The sequence below is a fragment of the Salmo salar genome, chromosome ssa15 (genome assembly GCF_905237065.1).
Source record: "Salmo salar chromosome ssa15, Ssal_v3.1, whole genome shotgun sequence".
NCBI classification, from domain to species: Eukaryota; Metazoa; Chordata; class Actinopteri; order Salmoniformes; family Salmonidae; genus Salmo; species Salmo salar.
Window position 1 is genome coordinate 65,016,176 of NC_059456.1, and position 16,248 is coordinate 65,032,423.

A 16,248-nucleotide genomic window follows, 5' to 3' on the forward strand; every position below is an offset into this window, starting at 1 on the left:
CCAGTCTGGGTCTTGGCTGATGGGTTCTTGTAATCCAGTTATCATGCAGTTTGCACGCTCGCTCTATCAAGGTGAGTGTTACGCTATACGAGGCTGGGGGGCCTCCCATCAAATTGCATTCTGCCTTTCCAGGGCCATAATCAAATGCAGTTACAAAATCACATATAACTACCCTCAGGTTCAATATGTGCTTTCCCTGCTGCTAAAGGCTGGGAGACGGAGACACATCTCAGCAACTTGATAGACTGGCTCAAACGTGGCTGACTTCACTAGAATTTTAAACAGCGGAAATGTTCCTTACAACTTGGAATATGTTTTACCAATACAGAGGAGAAAAAAGCTTGAGCACTCATTATGCTTATTGGGCTAGTGTTTGTTTTTCAAAAAACCACAGAGACTGCAATGTTCAAAACATTTGAATTACATTGTGTTGTTTGGAGAGTGAACTTTGACATGGATGCTGTGATGTTGATTCCTTTACTAAACACATGGGTGAAAAAAAAAGAGATAAAACAAAAATATATTTTAGAATATTAAAATAGCAATTAAAACTTGTGACAGCGTCCACATTGTACAGTATGAATGAGGAAATGTATTATTAACCTTAGTTTTATAGAAATATGACCTTAGATCAATGTTTGAATAATTTACTTTTCGGAAACATATTGTTTTGGTTAAAAGCAATTCAGCAACACAGTGAATAAGAAGGTACACAAGCATCATCTGCAACTACACTTGTGTCAAATACAGGTTGAAAGAATTAGAAAATAGTGTCAGAGCCTCTGTCTTTGTTCATGGAATAATCCATCATCATCATCATCATCATCATCATCATCACATTTGAAACAAGAAGAAAATTAGGAGACAGGAAGCAGTGTTTGCATAAGGAGGGGAAACTTTATTTATAACACAGGGGGCGCTGACGTGGAGTCGCCAACTCAGCATCTATATTACAAGGTTTATCTGCAAGGCTGCGTATGTACTGTACTGTATTTGGAAACCAAGGTCGCAGTGGCACTAGAAACACACGCTTAAAACAACACACTCTTTCCCTTTTTGTTCAAGTTTTTTTCTTTTTTCATACAAAATGGTACAAACAACAATACAAAATAGTTGTGCTGTTGACAGTTTACAAAAAAAGTATCTTACCTTGATAACTGTGCAATTATTCTTTTTTTTTAAGCGTTTTAGATTGTTTTCCATTTCATTTTTTTCTCCATTTGAGTTTATGTGAGTATGGTACATACCAGAAGTCCTTCTGGACCGCAACCTCGGTCATGCGGGCTGCTACACGCTTTAAAATTATCTTTATGATAACTGTTATAGAATTCTTCTTCTGCCCATTATAAAAAGACACATGCAAAAAAGCTCAAATTGTACAGTTATATGTTGCCTAACTTGATCTGTTTAGCTTCAAGCAATTACTACATTATGTACACTCAGACGTGAGCAACATCGGGGCGACTCCAATACGACATTGGTTGTGTCTCAAATCATATCCTATCCCTTATAGTGCATTACTTTCAACCACGGTAGTGTACTATATGGAGAACAAGGGGCCATTTGAGACTCAGACACTGTCATGTTTCTGTGCGTTCCTGGTGAAAGTGTAGGCTATGTCTAACACTGTAACTAACTTGTTGGGAGTCTCCTGCAGTTGGATAGAGCGCAGAACACCCCATGGATTGGGGAGAGCTTTCAGGATCTGTGGTCCTCCAGTGAGGGTAACCGTTCAAAGGCTAACAGAAGATGACCACTTCTGTCTAGGGACAGACAGACATGGACAGACAGACTTGATTGCTTGTGTGCAGGCCTTATGGTAAAAGGGAGTGTACACTGTAGAGTAGGGCCAAGCCGTACACACAGATACTAAATCTGAAATACATCTGCAGAAGCTAAACATACTGCATTCCTCCCACTATATCATTCATGCCAAGCTTTTGCTCAAGGAATTTATTTGTATACTTTAGCCTCCCGCGAGCTCCTGCTTCAATATGCCAAATTAAGACGTGGATGCACAAATCCACACATCCTGATCCCAGTTCCCCTGTGAGTGTCATTGTCACACCAATAGCATCCATTCACCCCAACCACCTAACCACAACCACCTTTGCATAATCCAATCCTTCAAACCTCCAATTCAAGCCTTCATTTATCCAACACCTTCATTTCACCCCTCCATGGCTTCCCTCTCATCCCCTCATAGCATTTGAATGGCACAGCTTCATTTGTCTCACTAATAACTCCTAGATCATGACACATTCACTATGACAGGCAGCAGCCTATTCACGTGATGATGCTATGTAGCACTTATGACAGCAGCCTTATGTAAAGTGGGAACATGAAGTGCCTGGGTCTATCTCGTCTCTGTTCGCTGCCACCCATGCAGGTGAATATTTGACAGTCTTGAGGGACCATCAGGCTGTCTGGCATTCAGCCAGGCTGGACTCTCTCGGGTGGGGCATAGCAAGGAGGCCTTATCGATATGGGTTGACATGCAGGGTGATGCCCAGAAAGGTTGAGTGCAAATATGTATAGGAGGACGTCGTGTAATGTAATATTGACGCCAACCTTGAACAGAACACCCACATAAACAAGTATGGCTGTGAGCGTATGAGTCTCTTTGAATCTTCAGTGAACGCAAATGGCTTTTATGGTGATTTGAAGCTTGCGAGCAGGCTGGCTAGGCTACTCGTCGAACAACAGAGAAAACAAAACACAGGGTGGAGAATATAAAGAGAACAAATGTACAAAACAACAAAATGTGTAAAAAATAAAAGTTGATGTACAACATTTATATGTCGGAGATAATCATGAATCATGAACAGCAGCAGCTGTGTAATGTGTGTGTGTGTGTGTGTGTGTGTGTGTGTGTATGTGTGTGTGTGTGTGTGTGTGTGTGTGTGTGAGTGAGTGAGTGAGTGAGTGAGTGAGTGAGTGAGTGAGTGAGTGAGTGAGTGAGTGAGTGAGTGAGTGAGTGAGTGAGTGAGTGAGTGAGTGAGTGCATTGAGCTAAGCTTTAGTGAAGAGAGGAGCACTAATCCTACTTTGCGATAGCGAGAGGTAAGGTGGAAACCCTAAATACCGCTTCCTGCTTCTGTGTATGTCACCATCCAAAGGCATTGTCGGTACACAGCAGGACCAGAGGGTCAAAGTTCATACCCACTGATGCCCTGTCACTCTACATCAGGTAGGTTTGGGGTCCAACTCACTGTTATTCAACAGCCCATAAATGACCTACTCCCCCTTTCAGTGCCCTTCCTATCATCTTGCTTCCTCCCACCTCTCTGCCCCTATCCCCCCCTCCCTCCATTCCCCTCCCCTCTCTGTAAGGCATACTGTACATATCTTTTTTCTCCAGAGGAAGATGTGACGAAGAGATGCTGGATGTAGTGTGTAAAGACCTGATAGAGAAGGGGAAGCTGGGAGGAAGAGCATGGGACGCTGAGAGTCCTCCTCTCCTCATATCTTATCTAGGAGTTTAAAGGCTCTCTCTCTCTCTCTCTCTGTCAAGGAGACTACCTGGAAGGATCCATCATCCTCTTTATTACGAAGGGTAACTGGAGTATGAATTAAATATATAACCCTGCCCAATCTCTATCAAATCCACCATAAGAGAGAAAGAGCTTAGGGAGAGAGAAGTATCTCTACGTATAGAAACCACATTTCTCTCAAGTGTAAATCTCAACTGAAATTACATTGAACTCAGCTGACATTTTTGAAAGAGCAAAACATTCCGATGGACTCAGTTAACTGCTGAGAGAATGAGCGGACTGTGTGAATGGGCAGTGTGAGAGAAGCCGTGTTGATTTCTTCAGCATCTCCTCAACTGGGAACATGGGAACACTATGTGAAAGGTCATTTACAAAAGGACTTCTGCCGGTGTGTGAGTGAGAAACAAGTGTATAACTTGTATAACCGGGGGAAATGTACTGTATATCATAGGAATGTTGGGTAGTGGTATTTTCACAAAAGACAATAAAATATCTGTTCCTCATAGGCACCTTCTTCTCTAAAGAGTGAAATGTTTAGCACTATTAAACCCTGCTTTGGTAAAGTGCAGTTCTTCTCCATCACTCTTTGCCAAAAAGTTTGTAAGAGACATATTTTCTCCTACATGTTTTCAAAACCTCTTGCATTTCAAATGAATGAAAGTGTCTGAGGAGAGACAGATTGTGGCGCTTGCTAAGTCCCTGACAGAATCTCAGCTCGCTTTCTCGCTCTCTCTGTTGCTGCGACGGGGACCAGCATCAGAGATGGTATATCAAAAGTGTGTCAAGACACAACAGTGAATCAGCACAAAAAAAAGTTAAGTCGAAGCTTGAAACTTTGGGTCTCACAATTTGTCTTCTCTGCCAGCAATGCTAACAGAAATGGAGCACAAACGGTTTGTTCTAATACTTAAAAAAGATCTACTTTTACACCCTTTTTCTCATCTTTTTACAGTTTATATAGTTTTCCTCAACACATTGACCAATAAGACCACAAGACAACTAGTGCCAAGTTGACAACATTTGGAAACGGGGGACAGAACCATGCAACCCACCCATATCCTTCATCTAAGAATAGAGACTAGGTAAAGAAAGAAAATCCTCCTATGGATTAATTTCTTTCACATTAAAAATGACTCGTCATCCCTCTATCCCTAGCTCACACAGCCTCACTAAGTTAAAAGTGCAAAGTAATGCGAACTCAAAACCACAAAGTCACAAAACCATCCAAACTCAACTGCTCTCAGAGGGTACACACTGTTCGAATACAGTAAATACATGTTGTCTAACGACACAGTCCCATTCTGTGTCAGTGTGATGATTCCTATTGTCACACAGGTGATGGCTGTGCATAAGAAGCTCAGATGTGCCAGATTGGAAAGAAAAGATTTGTCCTTCACCTAAGGAGATATACTGTCTGTCTTTGTACAGAGCACTCCCTCTCCGAAATTCACACCAATGATACCCCCTCACCTCCAAAGGCAAATCCCCTCTGCAACTTATACTGCATCTGCCCGTGTTACATTGCAGGGTGATGGATATGACACACAGGAAAAGGGACAGGAAGGTCACAATTGAAAGGTGAGGGGTAATTAGGGGACGGGGGAGGACGGGGTGCACGTTAGCCCAGAAAATGGCCACCAATCCTGAGTTAGCGGGAGTCAGCAAAAAATACGCACCACTGAAGGCACTTCTTAAACAACAGTGCTTCTGTTCTATGGAATTCAAGTTCAGAGAGATTAAACCAGGGCCTTCCACGCAGAGGAAGGAGTTTACTTTCTGTGTTTCTTTGTTCTTTTCTTCCCCGTCACGCAATATGCACCTCAATCTATCTGCAAAGGGACAGGCTGGGGGCTGATGGGGAAATAGAAAGCCAATGGCCTCCAAAAACCAGGAAATAGCTTGCATTTAAGGACAGTGAGGACACCATGAGATAATCAAACATTTTTTAAATAACATAAAACAAAAGTAGCCAACCCCAAAATCTACCTCCCTCCCCCCACACACCTCGGAGTAGGAGAGGGCTCAGTACAGTACAATACAGTACAGAAGGACAAAGCTGCCTCACTGCACAGTTCACTATGGCGGTTGCTTGATTGATTGGTCAGTTGCTAGGTCAGTTCAGTTGGTTCGTGTGTGTGGTGTGTATTGTCGTGCGTGGTGTGTATTGTCGTGTGTAATGTGTATTGCCGTGTGTGGTGTATATTGTTGTGTGTGGTGTGTATTAGTGTGTGTATTGGTGTTTGTGGTGTATATTGGTGTGTGTGTGTGTGTGTGTGTGTGTGTGTGTGTGTCTGTGTTATCTGTCTCTCCACGGTTGGAGAGACAGAGAGAGCATGGCAGACCAGCTGAGGGGGTTCAGCTGGGGGAGTGGATCTTTAATGAGGCCCCCGTGGCCCTATTCATCGTCCCCTCCCCCGTACATGTCGGCTAGCTTCTTGAAGCGGGGGCCCCAGTCGTTGAGGTAGTCGTAGTCCTGGTCCCCTGTGCTGGAGGAGTTGAGGGAGCTGACGGAGCCGACCGTAGAGCCGCTGCCCTCGTAGTCAAACACCAGGAGGGAGTCATAGGGAGGGGCCGTGGGGTCATTGTCTGCCGCCCGCAGACCCTGGAGGGAGGAAGAAGAGAGTAAGTATTGGCATACAGGCCAACATGATTAGAAAGGTTAGTGTATAGTATACCATTTGGAGACAGAGTAGGGTAGGCTTTTTGTAAGATAACAGCTAAGAAAGCACCATAGAGAAAATTGTAAGTATTGGCATTCAGGCAATATATTGTGAGTGACAGAGTGATGTCATTGGCAGGGATGTAGAATCCCCATGGAGGATACAGTGGGCAGCCGAGCCACAACGTGTTTGTGTTTTGCCAGACTGCTGGAGCGAGATCAGTGTGTGTGTGTGTGTGTGTGTGTGTGTGTAGTCAGGATGGATCAAAGCTGAACAGCTGCCAACACTTCTCAAGTGTGAACGTGTTGTCACGGCGCCTGTCAATCAAAGCCTTCTTGCATGAGTGTGTTGAGATTGGGGTTACGTACGTGCAAGTGAGCGTGTGCATGTGTGTGTGCGAGTACAGTGTGTGTGTGTGTGTGTGTGTGTGTGTGTGTGTGTGTGTGTGTGTGTGTGTGTGTGTGTGTGTGTGTGTGTGTGTGATAACAGCTGTCAGGTAATCTCCATCTCTACTGTTGCCAAAGTTAAGAGCATTGAAACCTGTAAATAAACAGCATCCAGAAAATGCCTACATTTATGCAATAGTACCCTCACGTCTCACATGTACCTAGAACACAAGGTACATCAAAATACTTAGAAATAACAGTCCACAGTACGTACATACACCTCCATCTTATTTACAGATCTGAATGTCTTATGTTCTGTGTTTGCGTAGTCTTGTATTGTAAGTTTGTCATTCTACCTTGAGTTGTGTTTGGAGTACCTTGTGGGTGGGATTGTGTGTGTGTGTTTGTGTCAGATCTCAAGTAGAAATGAAGGAATAAACATAACTATGACCCCTGGTTGCCCCCCTCACCTCATTGATGAAGTCCCCGATGTCCCCAGGGTGGGGGACCACCGGTCGAATGGGGTACTGGGACTCAGGGATGATGGGGCGCTCGTCCACCCTCCGTACTCCTGGGGGCTTACTGATGATGTGCTCCAAGGAGTCAGGCTGCTGCAGCTGGCTCAGGTCATAGTCCTGCCCAAAGACACACACAGATAAGACAGTCAACCTCAAGATAGACCTGACTGGCTGTCAGTGTTTGTGGGCGTATGTGATATATGCTGTATATATACACATACACGTATATGTGTAGTTGTTTATAGGTCTGTATCTCTGTTAGTGTGTGCGTCTCTCTCTGTGTGTGTATGGGTGTGTCTGTCTATCTGAGTGTTTGTCTCTCTCTGTGTGTGTGTGTGTGTGTGTGTGTGTGTGTGTGTGTGTGTGTGTGTGTGTGTGTGTGTGTGTGTGTGTGTGACCTGGTCCTCCTCTCCCCCTCCCTCCTCATCGTATTTCAGGATGTTATCTCTGACATCGTCCTCTGGGTCGATCAGCAGCTGTTTGGTCTGTCTCTCCTTCTCTCTGCGCTTCATCCACAGTACAAACACTAGCACCATACCTGCAACACACACAACACACCTTAAATAACACAATAATACTGCAAAAACACACAACCAACACACCTTAAACAACATACATTATTGGCTTACTGCAAAATACAATACCACAGAAAAAGCTCTACATATTTGTGGAGGATAGGACTATACCTCCATACAAAAGACCAAAAACCGGAAAATAATGACATTTTTAGAGGAATAGAACCAGAACTGAGAACGAAAGTGATCTATACTGTTCAGGAGCAGAACCGTTATTTTAATTGCATGGGAACCGGTTAATAACGTTATTTTAATTTCCAGGGATTTTTTTTCCAGTTCCACAAAAAATGTAACAAAGAAATGTATTCCAGTGTCTGCCTGTCTGCCAGCTGAAAATCTTTACCAGTGTATATGTGTGTAGGCTACCTGCCCCTCCCTCCGTAGCATGCATAGTCTAGTGTAGCTTCTGATGTTACAGACGTGATTCAGAAATTAGGGAGAAAGATTTTTAATTACAGAACAACGGATTGACTTTTTCAATGCTAGTTAAGGATACTATAGTTATCATGTTTCACATTGAATTTACTAACTAAAAAAGGTAAGATGCGTTTTTTACTTTAATTCTGGTGTCGCTCTGCACATACAAGCTTATTAGCTAGCTAGCTTGTTAGCTAGCTCTGGTCTAGGTCTCGAAAACTCTAGGCGGTATTATGCGTAATGTAATGGAACTGAGAGGCCTGATCACGGGCTAGCACCGGTCCAACATTAGTTAAGCCAACTCTCTGAAGTCCAAAGACATTCAAAGTTCCTTCATAAATGCCGCTCCTCTGTATGTATAATTCTGTGGGTCTAATTCAGATAATGCATGTCATAACAACAAGACGCCCAGCGCTTCATGCCCAGCCCTCTCCTCACCCGCAAAATTTCAGTCGCATATCATACCCTACACTACACTTGTCTGTCCAATGCATGTCCATTGCTTGCCCGCTCCATAGCAAGCTACTCTATCCATTGGTGAAGTAATATAATGTCGAGATAAATGCAACAAAAAAAATGATTTCAGAGGTTTAAAAAGGAACAGAAAGGAACGACATAAACCGTAACCTTTTTGGGGGTTTGAACCGGTTCAGAAGTTAAAAAAATAATGGTTATGTTCAGAACGAAACGATTAGAAAATATTTTGGTTCCAACCCCTGAAATGTAAGCCATTTAAATACGGTATAAGCACTGACCACACCATCACAAAACAAAGCAGCAGCAGCACCTCAGCAAAACAAGTCCACATTAAAACCCCTCTCCGGCAGAACACAATAATGAAACCATAGGGTCACCAACTCAGAGACGGCACATTCTGATAGCCAGCTAAGAATTAATCTATAATACCACTTTTATGTTATTGCGTTAACTGCATGATAAATGTTTGATGAATGTAAGGCCCAAACGGCACAGTGTGTGAAAGAGCAACAAATCCTAACCCATTTCAGCATCTGGTAAGAAAGGCGGTTTAATATTACATCTGATCAGAGGGATCTGATATACAGTATGTATGGAGGAGGTTAGTCGTAGCTACAGGGGGAATGGGAGGGGGAAGGAAGATATGTTTGTTTCTATTCTCTCTGATAGGGGTGAACACGATTGGTTGTTAATTAGAAAGTGATGGCTCTGAGCGAATCAGAGTGATGCGTCTGGAGGTATGGCAGGTGTGTGTGTGTATTTCCTACGTGTATTTCCTACATGTACAAGATAAATAATTTGTGTGCACAGATGTTAAAAAAAACCTTCGGAAGTTTGCAATCTCCACTTACATTTTAGACTAGATTTTCCCTTACGATACATGTATCAACCACTACAAAATGTCAATTAATTATAATCTACATAATAATTCACCTTTCCTGTCGATGCAGGATTTCCTGCTGTAGCAATCTAGCTGAAATTAAGTTCCTACATATGTGTCTAAGATGTCCAATCCACCATACTCACTGAGCAGTATGATGATACAGACGAGAATGGCTATGATGGCTCCAGTCCCAAGTCCAGCGGCAGCCACAGCCCCGACAAGGGTGCAGTCTCCGTTCTCATCACACGGACACACCTTGACCTTGATAATGGACCTGTTGGAGAGGGGAGGGTTCCCCGAATCGGTCACAATCACAGGCACCTCATACACCCCCGGCTCCAGATACTGGGTCCGTAAACTTAACCGGGCATAGTCACCTGGGGAGGGAGGGAGAGAACAGACAGACAGAGGTTACTACCACTGATAGAGACATCTATAGGGGAGAGGTATTTCTTACAGGGAAATATGGTATTCTTTCTAACAAAGATATCAACATATATTTCAGGATGTTGTGAATCCCTGGAAATACACAACATAAACCAAAAGGATTCATGTAAACATAAGAGTTTTGGAAACATAGCTAGTCCGGGTATGGGGTAAATTGAGCACAGGGACACATTTCAACACTTCTTACTTTTTCACTCTAAAAAGTACTTTGTCCCTTTTGACTACCAGGAAGTTTGAAAAGACAGGATCTGTGGGCGAGGAGCTTATATTCATGAGCTCGCCTTGATTGACAGCTCTTTGAAATGCCAATGTCAAGCAACATGGATGCAGTGAGCAGTATTGTAGTAAAATCATCTCAAGCTAATTTGGTGATACACAAAGCAACTCAAACAACATTGAAATTGCATCAATGATATCTGAGTTTTGAACGACCCTTCCCCCCTATTGTTCCATCCTGGCTGAAGAACTAGCTAGCCAGTAACTAGCTAACATCAGATGAACACAGATGAAAGGGGAAACATATACTGTACTTATCTTTGCCATAGATGAATAAGGTAAACTTTTAATTATATTTGCTGACACCCAACAGTCAAATTTTGGCTCCAGTACCGTAGCAATCAAGCTATATAAACAATTTCCCTCTGCAAACACGTCTTCTCCAATGTTGGTTACAAGGCGATACTTATTTAAATGAGGTAAGAGAATATAATGTTATCATTGGCGTATTAAACTAAGAGTTAAGGTGATGTCCCCTTAATAATGAATCCACGTTTTTGACATGGGGACAAGTAACTTTTTGACCAAACTTTATCAATGTAGAAGCAACAGTCATTTTTAATACGTTGGTCATCATAAACTCAGCAAAAAAAGAAACGTCCCTTTTTCAGAACCCTGTCTTTCAAAGATCATTTGTAAAAATCCAAAAAACTTCACAGATCTTCATTGTAAAGGGTTTAAACACTGTTTCCCATGCCTGTTCAATGAACCATAAACAATTAATGAACATGCACCTGTGGAACAGCTTACAGACGGTAGGCAATTAAGGTCACAGTTATGAAAACTTAGGACACTAAAGAGGCCTTTCTACTGACTCTGAAAAACACCAAAAGAAAGATGCCCAGGGTCCCTGCTCATCTGCTTGAACGTGCCTTAGGCATGCTGCAAGGAGGCATGAGGACCGCAAATGTGGCCAGGGCAATAAATTGCAACGTCCGTACTGTGAGACGCCTAAGACAGCGTTGCAGGGAGACAGGACGGACAGCTGATCGTCCTCGCAGTGGCAGACCACGTGTAACAAGACCGGCACAGGATCGGTACATCCAAACATCACACCTCCGGAACAGGTACAGGATGGCAACAACAACTGCCCAAGTTACACCAGGAACGCACAATCCCTCAAATCAATGCTCAGACTGTCCGCAATAGGCTGAGAGAGGCTGGACTGAGGGCTTGTAGGCCTGTTGTAAGGCAGGTCCTCACCAGACATCACCGGCAACAACATCGCCTATGGGCACAAACCCACTGTTGCTGGACCAGACAGGACTGGCAAAAAGTGCTCTTCACTGACGAGTCGCGGTTTTGTCTCACCAGGGGTGATGGTCGGATTCGCATTTATCATCGAAGGAATGAGCGTTATACCGAGGCCTGTACTCTGGAGCGGGATCGATTTGGAGGTGGAGGGTCCGTCATGGTCTGGGGCGGTGTGTCACAGCATCATCGGACTGAGCTTGTTATCATTGCAGGCAATGTCAACGCTGTGCGTTACAGGGAAGACATCCTCCTCCCTCATGTTGTACCCTTCCTGCAGGCTCATCCTGACATGACCCTTCAGCATGACAATGCCACCAGCCATACTGATTGTTCTGTGTGTGATTTCCTGCAAGACAGGAATGTCAGTGTTCTGCCATGGCCAGCAAAGAGCCCGGATCTCAATCCCATTGAGCACATCTGGGACATGTTGGATCAGAGGGTGAGGGCTAGGGCCATTCCCTCCATAAATGTCCGGGAACTTGCCTTGGTGGAAGAGTGGGGTAACATCTCACAGCGACACCAGATACTGACTGTCACTTTTGATTTTGACCCCCCCTTTGTTCAGGGCCACATTATTCCATTTCTGTTAGTCACGTGTCTGTGGAACTTGTTCAGTTTATGTCTCAGTTGTGGAATCTTGTTATGTTCATACAAATATGTACACATGTTAAGTTTGCTGAAAATAAACGCAGTTGACAGTGAGAGGACGTTTCTTTTTTTGCTGAGTTTACTTTGATCTGGTTTCCTTCAAATATTATCAAATGATTTTGACTGTTCACCTTTAAAACTTTTAACACTGGTGTAACCTCATATCCCAGTGATAATGCCTTGCATAATGCCTAGGAAGAAAACACTTCAATTGGGTGCAAATCTAACTGAGGAAGGCAATTTTCATCATTTAAACTTGGCTAATCACACGAATGTACTATGCATATTATGCATAACACTGACAAAATGTAATCAGTATTTGTATGGGTACATATATGATTGATTGCCCCTGGACAGATGGAAGAATTTACCCCAAAGCAATCATTTGGATTATTTCTCACACAGCTACATGTTAGGTTTAGGACCTCATATTGTAGCTTAAAAAGACCCCAAATGATGTACAAAAATACATATATTGTTCAAAACAAGCTGTTCAATTACTTACTACACTGCCCCTCAGTGACTGCCAGCACTAGCAGCTCTGCCTCTGTGGGCTCATAGGCCTTGTGAACATTGCTTGGCTTGTTTTGCCAGCTAATAAATGGACTGTCCTGGGGTGCTGAAATGTGTGTCTGTTCAGTCAGAACTTCTGGGTCTGCTCTAGTCTCCATCCTGGAAATATGAAGTTATTTCAGAATGAAAGTTAACTGGCTAGAGGATCATGCTTTGTGACATTATGTTAGCTAGCTTTCCCCAGTTAGTGTAGATAATGTGTTTTCACTTATATCTGAATGCTTGTCTCCCTGGTTTCCACGAGTAACCACAGCCACAAAGTCAAAATAGACCATACAAAATGTGCTTTTTGGTCTTAATTTAAGGTTAGGGTTAGGCATAAGGTTAGCAGTGTGGTTAATGTTAAAATTAGATTTAAAATCCCATTTTAAGAAGATAAACTGTAGAAATAGGTGGGCTTTATGACTTTGTAGGTGTGGTAACTAGTGACGACCATTCTCCCTGGTGCACTCGTTCCTTCGTATATAGTATAAATTAATCTGTTGAAAACAGCAGCAGCATGTGCAGCAGTGGTCATTCGGTTTTTGACATGCAAAAGTAAAATATGTGTATATTTCTTGTCAAAGAAACTTGGCATCATATTTCTGTCATTAACTTTGTTAACAACTCCAACCACCTTGCGCCCAGGGTATTCAGCCAATCATCGGCCAACCCTCATCTACCCCTGCCGGTCCCGTCCCCTCACCGTTGAGACGTGACACTGTCCAGTTGCGTCGTATGCTAGCAGGGAACGTGGGCAGCTCGAAGACGAAAGGGCCTACGTTGGGGTCCGTGTCTGTGTCTGCAGCCGTGATGTTGATGCCGGCGTTACGGTTGATGCGCTCACAGATCTGAGACTCGCGGGGCAGCAGAGACGGAGCGTTGTCATTCACATCTATCAGATAGATCTGGAGGGTCCCTGTACCACTGGCCATGGGAGAGCCTGGGAGGGGGACAGGAGAGGTGGAGAGGAGAGGAGGGAGGGAGGGAAGAGAGGGCGAAGAAGAAGAGGTAGGAGAGGGGTGGAGTGGAGGAAAGGAGAGGATAGGGGGAGATGAGGTAAGGGAAGAGTTATTATTATTGTTAAGCAAACACTCACGGCCACACATGACCGCAAAGCCATACACACGCACACTGATAAGAGCACTCACAGCCCTTTCAAACAATACCCCAACAAAACAATGACTTGCAGGGAGCAGAGGGAGAGAGAGAAAGATGGGGTAGGAAGATGAATTGAGAAAACTAGAGAAAAAGAAAGAGGAAGTGACGATTGGGAGAAAGCAAATAAAGGGAGACTGCATGGATGAGATGGCGAGAAAGACGGAGAGAGAGAGAGAGAGAGAGAGAGACAGAGAGAGAGAGAGAGAGAGAGAGAGAGAGAGAGAGAGAGGAGAACCCAGGCAGATATCCACAGAGATTTCTGGGTAAATCGTGGAGATGATATCCTTATTCTTCTCCCTCCTATCTTGGAATAATACCTTCAGCTGCTCCCCTATCCCCCCCTGACTCTCACAGTGCCGTGAAAAAGTATTTGCCCCCTTTCTGATCGTCTCTATCTTTGCGTATTTTTGATACTGAATATTATCAGATCTTCAACCAAAAACTAATATTAAATAAAAGAAACCTGAATTTACAAGTAAAAAAAAAATTGATACTTATTTCATTTATTTATTTGACAAACTTACAGTGCCTTCGGAAAGTATTCAGACCCCTTGACTTTTTCCACATTTTGTTATGTAACAGCCTTATTCTAAAATTGATTACATGTTTTTTTCCCCCCTCATCAATCTACACAAAATACCGCATAATGACAGAGCAAAAACAGATTTTTAGAAAGTTTTGCAAATTTATAAAAAAATATAACCTTCCCCATCACATTAACATAAGTATTCAGACCATTTACTCAGTACTTTGTTGAAGCACCTTTGGCAGTGATTACAGCCTTGATTCTTCTTGGGTATGATGCTACAAGCTTGGCACACCTGTATTTGGGGAGTGTCTCCCATTCTTCTCTGCAGATCCTCTCAAGCTCTGTCAGGTTGGATGGGGAGCGTCACTGCACAGCTATTTTCAGGTCTCACCAGAGATGTTCGATCAGATTCAAGTCCGGGCTCTAGCTGGGCCACTCAAGGACATTCAGAGACTTGTCCCGCAGCCACTCCTGTGTTGTCTTGGCTGTGTGCTTAGGGTCGTTGTCCTGTTGGAAGGTAAACCTTCGCCCCAGTCTGAGGTTCTGAGAGCTCTGGAGCAGGTTTTCTCTGCACTTTGCTCCATTCATCTTTCCCTCGATCCTGACTAGTCTCCCAGTCCCTGCCACTGAAAAACATCTCCACAGCATGATGTTGCCACCACCATGCTTCACCGTAGGGATGGTGCCAGGTTTCCTCCGGACGTGACACTTGGCATTCAGGCCAAAGTGTTCAATCTTGGTTTCATCAGACCAGAGAATCTTGTTTCTCATGGTCTGATAGTCCTTTAGGTGCCTTTTTTTGCAAACTCCAAGCGGGCTGTCATTACTAAAGAGTGGCTTCAGTCTGGCCACTCTACCATAAAGGCCTGATTGCTGGAGAGATGGTTGTCCTTCTGGAAGGTTCTCCCATCTCCACAGAGGAACTCTAGACCTCTGTCAGTGTGACCATCGGGTTCTTGGTCACCTCCCTAACCAAGGCCCTTCTCCCCCGATTGCTCAGTTTGGCCGGGCAGCCAGCTCTAGGAAGAGTCCTGGTGGTTCCAAACTTCTTCCATTTAAGAATGATGGAGTCCATTGTGTTCTTGGGTACCTTCAATGCTGCAGAAACTTTTTCGTACCCAGATCTGTCGCTAGGTAGACCACAGAGAACGGAGAACAGCGACCAGGTTTTATTTACACACCTCTGTTTATTGTGGATATGGTCATCATAGGAGTATTGGAGACAGTATCAGATCTGTTCCTCGACACAATCCTGTCTCGTAGCTCTACGGACAATTTCTTCGACCTCATGGCCTGGTATTTGCTCTGAGCTGCACTGTCAACTGTGGGACTGTAGACTGTAGACATGTGTGTGCCTTTCCAAATCATGTCCCATCAATTGAATTTACCACAAGTGGAGTCCAATCAAATTGTAGAAACATCAAGGATGATCAATGGAAACAGGATCCACCTGGGCTCAACTTCGAGTCTCATAGCAAAGGGTCTGAATACTTATGTAAATAAGGTATTTCCATTTTTGATTTCAAATACATTTTTAAACATTTCAAACAACGTGTTTTCGCTTTGTCATTATTGGGTATTGTGTGTAGATCTATTTTAGAATAAGGCTGTAAGTTAACAAAATCTGGAAAAAGTCAAGGGGTCTGAATACTTTCCAAAGGCAATGTACGCAACACCCAATTCCCATGTGTGAAAAAGTAATTGCCCCCTTACACTCAATAACTGGTTGTGCCAGCTTTATCCGCAATGACTTCAACCAAATGCTTCTAGTAGTTGTTGGAATTTTCTCCCACTCTTGCATGCAGAACTGCTTTAAGTTAGCGACATTTGTGGGTTTTCAAGTATGAACTGCTCGTTTCAAGTCCTGACAAAACATCTCAATTGGGATTAGGTCTAGGCCAGGCCTGGGCAACTCCAGTCCTCGGGGGCCTGACTAGTGATAGGGGAAAAGTGTGACACCAATCAGGCCCCA

General features: G+C 43.6%; 1 protein-coding gene across 1 annotated transcript in view; it reads right to left on the reverse strand.

The window, feature by feature from the left end:
* Positions 1-877: 877 nt before the first annotated feature.
* Positions 878-16,248, reverse strand: part of LOC106571924 (cadherin-4) — a 397,705-nt gene continuing 382,334 nt past the window's right edge. The window contains exons 13-17 of the mRNA XM_014145495.2: positions 13,293-13,529; positions 9,553-9,786; positions 7,456-7,595; positions 7,010-7,174; positions 878-6,095 (exon numbers count right to left, since the gene is read on the reverse strand). Coding sequence (XP_014000970.2) covers positions 5,889-6,095; positions 7,010-7,174; positions 7,456-7,595; positions 9,553-9,786; positions 13,293-13,529 — 983 coding nt within the window. The 3' untranslated portion in view covers positions 878-5,888. The remainder of the gene's footprint in view (positions 6,096-7,009; positions 7,175-7,455; positions 7,596-9,552; positions 9,787-13,292; positions 13,530-16,248) is intronic.